We start from the raw sequence: 13,310 nt of genomic DNA, 5'->3' as shown, positions 1-13,310 counted from the left end.
CCTTCACACGTTGTCGCTCTCCGTTGGTCCTTTATTGGGTTCTTTTCCTTTCACCCGCTGGTCCTCGCTCCGACCCTCGCCGTACGCCCCGCGCACGCTCCGTGTGGCTCTCGCAACGCCGTTACTTCCGGCCCCTCCGTGTGCTCTTCCTGACCCGCTCGGGCCACACCGCCTTTCGGGACCCCCACACCCGCTCCGGCTCCCTCTCTCCCGTGCACACCCGCACGCTCCACTGCTCGCGCACACTTCACCCCAGTACGCCTATCGGCCCCAACCACGTGGCAATGGCGCCACTTCTCCCTTCACCACCAGCGTGGCTCCCCTCTGTCGTTCACTCTCTTCTCCCCCAGCTCCTCCTCCGTCTCTCCCTTATATCCCCTCTCTCACGTGACCCAAACTCCACCTTCTCATCCTGCCCCTGTCTCCGCCCCCACTCACCCCGACGACCAGGCTCCGCCTCTCCAATACACCGGCCCGTGTGAGTGGTGCGGAGGCAGCGCCCACCCTGTCCTTGCTCGCATTACACCTTTATTAGAATCATAATATTTATTTAGGGGAGGCTCCGAAAGCTACAATACAACAATTGTTGTGTGTGCGTGCGTCACCACCGAACCTCGTGTGTGCCATGCCAGCCTTCATAGTCCAAACAGGACTTGCCCCGCCAGTCTGTCTGAGGTTCCGCGGGGACCGCTGTCTCCGCTGTGTGCGCGTGCAGCATGGAGCGACGGGGGTGGGGGTCCCGAGGAGCCTCCCGAGCGCCTGGCCTGGCGCCAGCAGATGGAGCGGCGACTTCGCGTGCTAGAGGAGCTCCTGGAGACGGAGCGCGACTTCCTGTGCGACCTGCGCGTCTTCCGCAAGCGCGTGTTCATGCCGCTGCAGCAGGTGAGGCCGGCCGGCCGCAGCCACAACGGCACTAGCGGTAGCTGTAGCAGCAGCAGTAACGTTATCAGCAGCAGTAACGTTATCAGCAGCAGTAACGTTATCAGGAGCAGTACATTTATCAGCAGCAGTAACATCAGCAGCAACAGCAGCTGCAGTAAGATTATCAGCAGCAGTGGTAGCGTCGTTATCAGCCATAGTAGTAGCATCTTCATTATCAGCAGTAGTACCATTATCAGCAGCGTCCGCAGTGTGTGACTCTAGGTCTCCGTGTTAGCACACTGCACAGCAAACCTGACGACACAAGTTCCATCCCCGCTCTCGGGCAACATCCGTGACGAATATCTGGACTGGTCCTGAGCCCTTTCTCTAGGTCTACTCAACCTTAAATGAGTAACTGGTGTGTGTATACAACATAAGCACTGGGAGACAAAAGCAGCCAGGCGTGGTGCTAGCCACCCAACCCCTCGTGCACCGTGCCAGCCTTCATGGGTGTTGTTCGCTAACAGCACTTGCCCCAACAGTTTGCTAAGGCTACACGGGGATCTTTGTCTTGGCACAGCTGGGCTGTGCCAGCAGCCCTCAACGGAGACCTGGACAGTGTGATCGCGCTCTCGTCGCGCCTCTTCTCCGAGCTGCGCCATCTCGTCATCACCAACGACACGCCCTCGCAGATCGTCGGTGAGCGGTCGCCGTGGGCGGGCCGCCCAGTGGTGGAGTATCATCGCAGTAGTGGGGATGGTAGTGGTGGTGATGGTGGTGGTTGTGGTGGTGGTGATGGTAGTGATCAGGATATAGTGGTGATGGTAGCTGTTGTGGTTGATGAAAAGGATGGTTGATGGTGGTTGTCGTGGTTGTGGTTAGTGCTGGAAACACCCAAAGTTAATTCTATGACAAAGACATTGACGATGATGACGATGCCGCTGTGGATGGCGGCGTGTGCAGGGAGCGTGTTTTTGGGCGTACGCGACGAGGTGGAGGGCGTGTACAAGTCGTACTGCGCGCACCACGAGCAGGGCCTGGCCGAGATGGAGATGTGGTCGCACGACCCCCACTCCTGCGACTGCCTGCAGGCCAGCATCACCGCACTCCGGTGTGTCTCCGCGTGTCGCCGTCTCCATGTGTCTCCGTGTGTCTCCGTCTCCATGTGTCTGCATGTCGCCGTCTCCGTCTGTCTCCGTCTGTCTCCATGTGTCTCCGTCTGTCTGTCTCTGTGTATCCCCGTCTCCATGTGTCTGCATGTCCCTGTCTCCGTCTGTCTCTGCATGTCGCCATCTCCGTCTGTCTCTGTCTGTCTCTGTGTGTCCCCATCTCCGCGTGTCTGCATGTCCCCGTCTCCGTGTGTCTGCGTGTCCCTGTGTGTTTCCGTGTGTCTGCGTGTCCCCATGTCCCTGTGTCCTTTCTTGGCTGATCTGTGATTATAAATGCCCTCCCCTCTCCCTGTCTCTTTGTTGTTTCCACAGGGAGATTTACACTCACGTGTGAGTAATGTGTACACACACTCGCTCACACGCTCACACACATGCACATCCATGCACAGACGTGCACACAGATTGACACATACACACGTGCTTACACATGCACGATTGGTGGTAATGGTGTCATTGTGGTAGTGGTGTTAGTGGTGATGGTGGTGGTGCTGGTGGTGGGGAGCCATGGTGTAATGGTTAGCATGCTGCGGTATGAACTCAGTGACCTGAGTTCGATCCCCCCTCACGGCCAACACCAGTGACAATTATCTGAACTGGTCCTGGGCCTCTCCTAGGTTGACTCAGCCTGAAATTAGTACCTGTGTGTAAACATCACCAGTTGGGAACAAAGGGTGTGGTATTGGCCACCCACCCCCTCGTGTGCCGTGCTGGCCTTCATAGGTGCTCGCGAACAGCACTTGCCCCTCCAGTCTGTTAAGGCTACACAGGGGACCTTTAAAAGTCTTGTTTTTCCAGTGCCGGTGGTGGCGAGGGTTGTGCTGAGGGTTGTGGTGGTGGTGGCGAGGGTTGTGGCGAGGGTTGTGCTGAGGGTTGTGGTGGTGGTGGCGGGGGTTGTGCTGAGGGTTGTGGTGGTGGCGAGGGTTGTGGTGAGGGTTGTGCTCATTTGGATACATCTCCTGGCAGTCGTCTGTCTCTTGTGTCACTTGTCTCCGTGTCCCCGTCTCTCCGTGTCCCCCTATCCTCGTGTCCCTGTGCCTTGGTATGCTTGTCCTCCCCGTGTCTCCGTGTCCCCATGTGCCCGTGCAGGGGTAAGCGTCGCTTGGTGGACGTTCCGTCGTTCCTGATCCTCCCGGTGCAGCGCGTGACGCGCTACCCGCTCCTGCTCACCGAGCTGGCGCGTCACACCCCCCTCTCGCATCCCGACTGCGGTGCGTACTCCCCACGGACCCCCAGGAACCCCCAGAGGCCCCGAGAGATCCCTAGAGATACACAGAGATACACAGAGATACATAGAAACACATAGCGATACAGAGATTCCCACAAGTATCCAGAAACCCAGAGGGACACAGATACACCTCGACTCTCTTGAGACACACAGATAAAACTAGACACCCTAGAGACACACAGATATACCTCGACTCCCTAGAGAGACACAGATATACCTAGACTCCCTAGAGACACACACAGATATACCTGGACTCCCTAGAGAGACACACATACACTTAGCCCCAAAAGACGCCCCTCAGTCCCCTCTCGAGCCCCCAGTAAGGGGGAGTCTCGATGGCTGCCATGCCTTAATAGGTGCTCGCTAACAGCACTTTCCTCAACAATTCACGATGTTTGGGAGATCTTTGCATCTTTGCGTGAGCTATAGCACGGCGGTTATCACACTTGCCGATGAACCCAGCGACTTGAGTTTGATTCCCACTCGCAGCCAACATCGGTGATGAAATATCTGAAAATGTCCTGAGCTTCCCCTAGGTCGACTCAGCCTTATGTGTATGTTGAACTTCTTTCGCACTGTACGTAGCCAACTGTACTAATCGGAGGTATGGGGGAAGGACAACAAACTAAACACAAAAAGCAGTTCTGAAGAAATTATTTCAATTTAGATTGAAAGGTGCATAGCTTCAGTGGCTTCCTAATATCGGAAGAAAAAGCGTTCCAGACGGCCGCAGAAGCGCATCTGAAAGCGTGCGATGCAGTGACCATCTTTGTTCGATGGCGAGCCAAAAGCCGCTGCAATGATGACCGGATTAAAAGAGTACCTGGTGCAGTGTTAACATAGCAATGGGGAGACAAAGGTGGCTGGGCGTTTTGTTTTCCACCCACCCCCTCGTGTTCTGTTCTAGCCTTAATAGGTGCTACATGCTAACAGCACTTTCCCCAACAGTCCCTAAAGCCTACACAAGACATGGTTGAGTTGTGTTTGAATGTGTCGGTGTGAATGTGTCGGTGTGAATGTGTTTGTGTGCGCGCATGCAGAGCCATTGGCGAGGGCTGTTGCCAGCTTGCGGGAAGCCAACATGGCCATTAATAACGCTCAGCGCTTAGGTACCCGCAGTGTTCACCCCGCTCACCCACTCACCCCACGCACCCCACGCACCCACTCACCCACGCATCCACTCACCCACTCACACCACTCACCCACTCACCCACTAACACCACTCACCCCATGCACCCACTCATCCCACGCACCCACTCACCCCACTCACCCCACGCACCCACTCACACCACTCACCCCATGCACCCACTCACCCCACGCACCCACTCACCCCACGCACCCAATCACCCCACGCACACCACTCACACCACTCACCCCATGCACCCACTCACCCCACGCAACCCCACTCAGCCCATGCACCCACTCACCCCATGCACCGCACTCCCCCCACTCACCCCGCTCACCCCACGCACCCACTCACCCCGCTCACCCCACTCACCCCACGCACCCCACCCACACACTCACCTCACCCACTCACCCCACGCACCCACGCACCCACTCACCCAACGCACCCAATCACTCCACGCACCCACGCACACCACTCACACCACTCACCCCATGCACCCACTCACCCCACGCACCCACTCACCCACTCACACCACTCACCCCATGCACCCACTCACCCCACGCACCCAGTCACCCACTCCCCCACGCACCCAATCACCCCACGCACCCACGCACACCACTCACCCACTCACCCCACGCACCCAATCACCCCACGCACCCACGCACACCACTCACACCACTCAGCCCATGCACCCACTCACCCCACGCACCCACTCACCCCACACCCCATGCACCCACTCACACTATGCACCACACTCCCCCCACTCACCCCACTCACCCCACGCACCCACTCACCCCGCTCACCCCACGCACCCCACCCACACACTCACCTCACCCCACACACCCACTCACCCACTCACCCCACGCACCCAATCACCCACGCACCCACGCACACCACTCACACCACTCACCCCATGCACCCACTCACCCCACGCACCCACTCACCCACTCACACCACTCACCCCATGCACCCACTCACCCCACGCACCCACTCACCCACTCCCCCACGCACCCAATCACCCCACGCACCCACGCACACCACTCACCCACTCACCCCACGCACCCAATCACCCCACGCACCCACGCACACCACTCACACCACTCAGCCCATGCACCCACTCACCCCACGCACCCACTCACCCCACACCCCATGCACCCACTCACACTATGCACCACACTCCCCCCACTCACCCCACTCACCCCACGCACCCACTCACCCCGCTCACCCCACGCACCCACTCACCCCGCTCACCCCACGCACCCCACCCACACACTCACCTCACCCCACGCACCCACTCACCCACTCACCCCACGCACCCAATCACTCACGCACCCACTCACACCACTCACACCACTCACCCCATGCACCCACTCACCCCACGCACCCACTCACCCCATGCACCCACTCACCCCACACACCCACTCACCCCACACACCCACTCACCCCATGCACCCACTCACACTATGCACCGCACTCCCCCCACTCACCCCGCTCACCCCACTCACCCCACGCACCCACTCACACCACTCACCCCATGCACCCACTCACCCCACGCACCCACTCACCCACTCACCCCACGCACCCAATCACCCCACGCACCCACGCACACCACTCACACCACTCACCCCATGCACCCACTCACCCCGCTCACCCACTCACCCACTCACCCTATCCACCCACTCACCCCACGCACACACTCACCCACTCACCCACTCTCCCTATGCACCCACTCACCCACTCACCCACTCACCCTATGCACCCACTCACCCACGCACCCACTCACACCACTCACCCACTCACCCCACGCACCCACTCACCCATTCACCCCACGCACCCAATCACCCCACGCACCCACGCACACCACTCACCCCATGCACCCACTCACCCCACGCACCCACTCACCCCACGCACCCACTCACCCCATGCACCCACTCACCCCACGCACCCACTCACCCCATGCACCCACTCACACTATGCACCGCACTCCCCCCACTCACCCCGCTCACCCCACTCACCCCACGCACCCCACCCACACACTCACCTCACCCACTCATCCCACGCACCCACTCACACCACTCACCCCATGCACCCACTCACACCACTCACCCCACTCACCCCACGCACCCCACGCACCCACTCACCCCACGCACCCACTCACCCCACGCACCCACTTATCCCACTCACCACCCCTCCCCCCACGCACACCACTCACCCCACGCATCCACTGACCCCACTAACCCCACGCACCCACTTACTCCACTCACCCCACGCACCCACTCACCCCACGCACCCACTCACCCCACTCACCCCACTCGCACCACTCACCCCACCTCCCCCCACGTACCCACTAATCCCACTCGCCACCCCTCCCCTCCCCAGTGGTGAGGAGGGTGCCCCCCCCTCCCGCCCCCCTGTCGGTGCTGGCTGAGCGACTGTTCCGGCGTGGAGTCTCCTCCCTCGCCAAAACCACGGCACAGATCCGGCAGCTCGCGGGGCTCACGGTGAGGCGGCGTGCACAGGGAGTGCTCGTCTTGTGTGTGTGTGTACACGTGTGTGTGTGTAACCGTGTGTGTGTGTGGGAGAATGTGTGTGTACCCATGTGTGTGTGTGTGGGGAGCAGTAGTGTAGCGGTTAGCGCGTTGCGCTACGAACCGGGCGACCTGGGTTTGATTCCCGCTCACAGCCAACACCAGTGAGGATTATTTGAACCAGTTCTGGGCCTCCCCTAGGTAGACTCGGTCTCAAATGAGTACCTGGTGTGGTGTGTAAACATCGCCACTAGGGAGGCAAAGGCGGCCGGGCGTGGTGCTGGCCACCCACCCCCTGGAATGCCGTGCTGGCCTTCATAGGTGCTCGCTAACAGCACTTGTCCCAACAGTCTGTTCAGACTATACGGGGGGATCTTTGTGTGTTTTTGTTTGTGTGTACCCGCATGTATGTGTGTACGTGTGTGTGGGGGGGAATGTGTGCGTGTATCCATGTGTGTGTGTACCCGTGCGTGTGCCCAGTAGGCCTTCATAGGTGCTCGTTAACAGCACTTGCCCCAACAGTCTGTTACAAGATATGGGGGGGATCTTTGTCTTTGTACCCAGTGGGGAGTGGTGGCGCAGTGGTTAGCGCGCTGCGCCACGAACCCGGCGACCCAAGTTGGATTCCTGCTCACGACCAACACCAGCGATGATTATTTGAACCGGTCCTGGGCCTCTTATAGGGCAACTGAGCCTCAAATGAGTACCTGGTGTAGTGTGTAAACATCGGCATTGGGAAGACAAAGACAGCCGGGCATGGTGCTTGCCACCCACCCCCTTGTGTGCCGTCATAGGTGCTCGCTAACAGCATCTGCCCCAACAGTCTATTTCGGCTATACGGGGGATCTGTATGTGCATTTAACACGTGTGTGCGGTGTATTCATTTTGCTGCCTGTCAGTCTCGCGATGACGATGGTGGCGAGGACCTGGCGAAGCGTTTCCGTGTCTTGCACATTGACGTCAAGACGTCTGCAGCAACCGCCGCCACCTCCCCTGCTGCCATCACCGCCACCACCTCCACTGTCATCGACAACGAAAACAGCAACAACAACAATAACAACAACCACACCCGCCAGGAGGAGGCGGAGGTGGCGGTGGCAGCCGTTGGTGTGAGCGGCGAGCGTCTCGTTGCTTCTCAGCCGGAGGGGGAGGCAGTCGGTCGTCACGGTAATCGCGCCATGTGCCGCGTCCCCCCGCGCCGCCACTCGGACGCGGAGGGGGAGGCAGTGCCTCGGTCTCCGTGGCGACGGCACGAGGAGCGGTCCCACACGGATGGGGAGATGGACGACGATGACGACGGCGGCGGCGGCAGCACCTGCAGGACACGTGCAGGCTTGGGCCTGGCCAAGTGCGCCGGTGACGCCAAACGCAGGGCGAGGTCGCGGCCTCCGGGCCCAAAACAGGAGTCGAAATCAAAACAGGAAGAGGAAGTGAATCCAAAACAGGAACAGGAACCGAAACAGGAACTGAAGCTGAAACCAAAACAGGAAGGGAAACTCACGACCGAGCGGAGATTGAAACCGCAGAAAAACCGCGCAGAGACTCCGGGGGCCGAGGTGGAGGAGCGAGTGGCACGGTGGCGCCTCGCCGGCTCGGAGGAGGCCACAGATTCGGACCGCACGGACTCTGTCCGCACTGGGTCCGACTCGGGGTTCGACTCCCTGTCACGCTCGCGCAACCTCCCCCGCCCTCCCGCCCGGGGTCCCCACCCCCCGCACCCTCCCCTCCCCTTACCTCCCCCTGCCTCCCCCGAGGCCCCCGAGGCTTCGTCAGGCCGAGCCCCGCGGAGAGCCCGGACCGACGGGGATCATCGGGGGTCGCCGCCACGGGGCCCCCCCCGTTTCTCCGACGAGCGGCGAGACGCCCCGCCTCTACTGCGCCGCCCCAAGTCCAGCCACGACCTCCTGGGCTCCGGATACGACTACAACGACGACTACGGTCGCCCGCGCTCCGACTGCCCGGCGCTCCGCTGCGACCGCCGCCCCCGGTGTCCCCCTCTCCACGGCGACCCCGCGGGGCCCCCGCCCCGGGCCCCCGACTACGGCACGCTGCGGCCCCTCCTCCACGCGGCACCCGCCCCGGTGTTCGTGCACCACACGACCGACCGGGTGCTGGGGCGGCAGCACCGCCACCGCTCGCCGCGAGGCCTCGACGTGGTCGACTGCGGCATCTGCCTTCCTCCTCCTCCCACTGTCCACCGCCCTCCTCCCGCTGTCCACCACCGCTCTCCTCCCGCTGTCCACCACCGCCCTCCTCCCGGTGCCCACCACCGCTCTCCTCCCATTGTCCATCACCGCTCTCCTCCTCCTACCGCCGTCCACCCAGACCGCGGTCGACAGCCCCCTTACCGAGACAGCACAGTCGAGCGGGGGCGCCGTGGGGACGGTTACCATGGAGACGGTTACCATGGAAACGGTTACCGCGGAGACTGTTACTCTGAAAATGAGTACCATAGAGATGGGTACCATAGGGAAGGGCGTCGTGGAGATGGTTACCGTGGGGATGGAATTTATGGAGATGGTTACCGCAGTCACGGAAACTATGAAGACGGTTACAGCGGCCTTGGAACCTATGGAGATGGTTACCGCGGTGACAGAACCTTTGGGGATGGTTGCTGTGGTGACAGAATTGATGCAGACAGTTACCGTGGAGCTGGTTACCATGGTGATCGCGGAGATGGGCGCCGTAGAGATGGGTGCCGCGGAGACGGACGCCGGGGAGACTGTTACCGTGGAGACGGACGCCGTGGAAATGGTTACCCTGGAGACGGATGCGGCTCCCCTTCCAGTGCAGACGGGGCCCCCAATTCCAGGCGGCGCCGTGAGCACGAGAAGCAGGCGACAGGCGGTGCTGATGGAAGGGAACTTGTCGTCAGTGAATATGTGAGTAACCGTGTGCTGGTGTCAGTGCAAGCCCCCAAGCAGCTTCTGTTAGGCCAGATAGACGAGGCTAAACGGGCACGGCACAGGCTAGAGAAGAGATGGGCTGACGCGGTACAGGAGAATGTGGAGCTGAATGGACTTGCCGATGACTGGTACCAGCGGTGTCAAGATTGGCCTATGTGGAGGAGGCTCGTGGAGGACGCTGCTGGGCAGTTGGAGGCAGTCGCCCTCCAGCAACAATGGAGGGCGGAGGAGCGAGTTTGCGCAGTACGGAGCACAGCTGGTGCATATTTGCCAGTCGTCTCAGTCAGTCAATCCATGGCACCTGGGTCTGTCCCGTGACCTGTCAGCGAGCCTTCGACACTTCACATGGTAGCCTGAGCGTGCACCTGTCCTGGCACCAGGGCTGTTGCGACGTCACCACCACTTAGTGGCGGCGAATGTTGGCTATTGTTGCGGGTGTTGCGCGTGTGTGGTTGTGAGTGGCTATGTGCGTCTGATGGTGTCACTTGTCTCGTACCCTCTGATGGTGTCACGTGTCCCCGTACCCTCTGCCCCCCGTGCTGTCCTGGCAAGGCCGCACAGCTCGGTGAGTATTGCTGCTGTGTGACCCCGTGTGTGCGAACTTCCTGTAGGACTGCCTCAACTTACTGTGCCCTGCTGTGTGTACCAACTTACTGTGCGATTCCCTCGTGTATGACCCCGTGCATCTCATTTTGATCACTCATATCCCCGTGTCGCACCCGTGTCTCAGTTTTAACAGGCCGTTTTTCCTCGTCTCACTTGTGTCTCACCCCCGTGTCCCCATGTGTCTCAGTTCTACCAGGCCGTGTTCTCCTTCTCGGCGCTGCTCCCCAACCAGCTGAGCGTGCGTGCGCGTGAGCGCGTGCGTGTGCTCTCCTTCCACGACGAGGCCGGGAACTCTGCGTGGTGGCTGGCGGAGGGGCCGGCCGGCCAGGGCTACCTCCCCGCGGCATACCTCCGCGCGTCCCACTACACGTAGACAACACGGACAACACAACACGTAGCCACCACAGTGCAACACGTAGACAACACTTCGTCCCACTGCACGTAGACAACATGGCGTCGCACTGCACGTATGTGGACACGGCATACAAAGACAACACAGCGCACACAGATTCTCCGTGCGCACGGCATACATGGACACGCAGGTACGTCCCGCTGCACAGACATGGAACATGTCTGCGCAGGGGCATGCGGCAACACAATTGCAAGCGTAGACAAAGATTCCCCCCAATGGCGTGCACAGGCTGTTGGGGCGAGTGCTGTTAGCGAGCATCTGCGAAGGCTGGCACCGTGCACGAGGGGCCGGCGTGGCTGTGACCACTCCTCCGGTGGCCTTATTCTCCCGGTGCTGATGTCCTCATCCATCGCACCAGGTACTCGGTTGAGGCTGAATCGAGCTGGGGGGCGGAGGCCTTTTCTCGCTTAATTGGCACTCTCCACTGGCCAGGAATCAAACCGAGGTCGTCAGGTTCATAATGTCGTGTGACTATAATGCAGATGAGCGCGTGAATGCGTCCTTGTTTGTGTGTGTACCCCTGTTTACGTGTCTACGCCTGTTTACGTGTCTACCCCTGTGCATGTGTGTTTATACCTGTGTGTGTTTATACCTGTGTGTGTGTACCCCTGTGCATGTGTGTGTGTGTTATACCTGTGTGTGTGTGTTTATACCTGTGTGTGTGTACCCCTGTGCATGTGTGTGTTTATACCTGTGTGTGTGTTTATACCTGAATATGCATTTAGAAGCTAGTGTACCATTGCGTGTGGTACCATATGTGGGTCACGTAACAGGGTCTAACATGCTACTGGGTCTTAACGTGCAAATGGGTCTAACGTGGCACTTGCTCACGGGGTAGAGACTTTCCACGCAGGATACAAACTGTGGGTCTCACGTGCCTTGGGGTTGAACGTGCTGAGGCGGGCACGGACTCGTGCTGATGGGTGCTCTGTACAGTTTATATTTGCCATGCGCTGTATTTGCATTAAACTGCGAGGATTTTGCCTCTAATGGCCTCCTGTGTGGAGTTAAACCAGACATGACGGTCGCCATCATTACACCGCTGACGGAGTCGTGGATACTGCCACCGCCGCCATCTCCACCACCACATCGCCAATGCGTTAGACCCTCCAACTTCTGCCCTGACAGCCTCCCACCATCTGCTCTTAAGACATCCATAGAACCTACAGACTCACATAGGAACATATAGGGTAGCACAGTCATAGACACACAGAGGGCCAGAGATTCACACCACCCGGCTTTAGGTCTTCTCTTCCCTTTGGTCACTGGTCTGGTAGAGACCACTCCAATGCCTGCCTTGACAACCACCCTGCCCACCCCATCCTGCCTGATCACACCGACACCGCTCACCCACCACTTTCCTTTCCCAACCTACAAGTTGCTTGCACTATTTGAGCTGGTTGTAATCCCTGGCGAAACGTTAACTCAGATTGTAAATGTTGCGGGGTTTGCTGTACAATTGGCGCGTTTTGTTCCTGTGACCAATTTTGCTAATTGGTCGTGTTGGGTGGTGGTGGGTTTTACGATAGTTACATTTACACGATGTAACCCCCCCCCACCCCAAAAAGCGCCCTTAATTTATGAGCAGCTTGCGGTAAGTACCCAGCGTTGCCCGGGCGAAAAAGACACGCACACATCGACTTCAACACAGACATTGACCCACACATAGAAACACATCGACTTACACACACATGGACTCGCACACAGACATCGACTTTAGACACGCAGACATGGAGTTGCACACACATCGACTCGCACACATACATAGACTCACATGCAATCAGACCTACACACACACAGACTTACAAAGACACATCGACGAAGACACACATGGACCCACGCGCACACATCGACGCACACACATGGATTCTCACACATTGCTGTACACACATTGCTGTACACACATTGACTGACACAGACTCGCACACGCACATAGAGCCACGCACACATGGACCTACACACACGGAGAGAAATGGACTTAGACTGACTCACATGGAGCCACGTACTAACACACGCACATCGATGTCACACAGACACATTGACTCACACGCACACATGGACGTAGACCCGCATTATTGTTAAAATAAGTAATTTAATTATCAATTAGTTGTCCACACACCATGCACACACATTGACTACCACACACATCGACTTAGACGCACACACATCGACGGTATGCACTGCTATCACTACAGCAGTGCCTCACGACTGGTGGTACCTGCTTTCACGACAGCAGTGCATACCGACTGGTGGTTGCTGCTATGACTACAGCAGTGCATAGCGACTTTGGTGGGACCTGCTTTGACAACATAAGTGCATACTGAATGTGGTGGTACCTACGATGATTACAGCAGTGCATATTGTGGTGGTATCTGCCATGATTACAGCAGTGCATACTGACTGGTGGTACCTGGTATGATTACAGCAGTGCATACTGTGGTGGTACTTGCCATGATTATAGCAGTGCATACTGACTG

The 13,310-nt window shown here is 58.7% G+C and overlaps 1 protein-coding gene across 1 annotated transcript; it reads left to right on the top strand.

Annotated features, from left to right (window-relative positions):
- Positions 1-1,386: 1,386 nt before the first annotated feature.
- LOC133340303 (uncharacterized) lies at positions 1,387-11,884 on the top strand. Its single transcript, XM_061548415.1, has 8 exons — positions 1,387-1,560; positions 1,825-1,972; positions 2,343-2,360; positions 3,117-3,238; positions 4,296-4,364; positions 6,761-6,882; positions 7,809-9,791; positions 10,609-11,884. The coding sequence occupies exons 2-8, from the start codon at positions 1,908-1,910 to the stop codon at positions 10,792-10,794; spliced, it is 2,565 nt and encodes an 854-aa protein (XP_061404399.1). The 5' UTR covers positions 1,387-1,560; positions 1,825-1,907; the 3' UTR covers positions 10,795-11,884.
- The last annotated feature ends 1,426 nt before the right edge of the window (positions 11,885-13,310 follow it).

The sequence above is a fragment of the Lethenteron reissneri genome, chromosome 2, assembly GCF_015708825.2.
Source record: "Lethenteron reissneri isolate LAM-NWPU_2019-01 chromosome 2, ASM1570882v1, whole genome shotgun sequence".
NCBI lineage: Eukaryota > Metazoa > Chordata > Hyperoartia > Petromyzontiformes > Petromyzontidae > Lethenteron > Lethenteron reissneri.
Note: the sequence above shows the minus strand (reverse complement) of the source record. Positions and strands in the feature narration are given on the sequence as shown.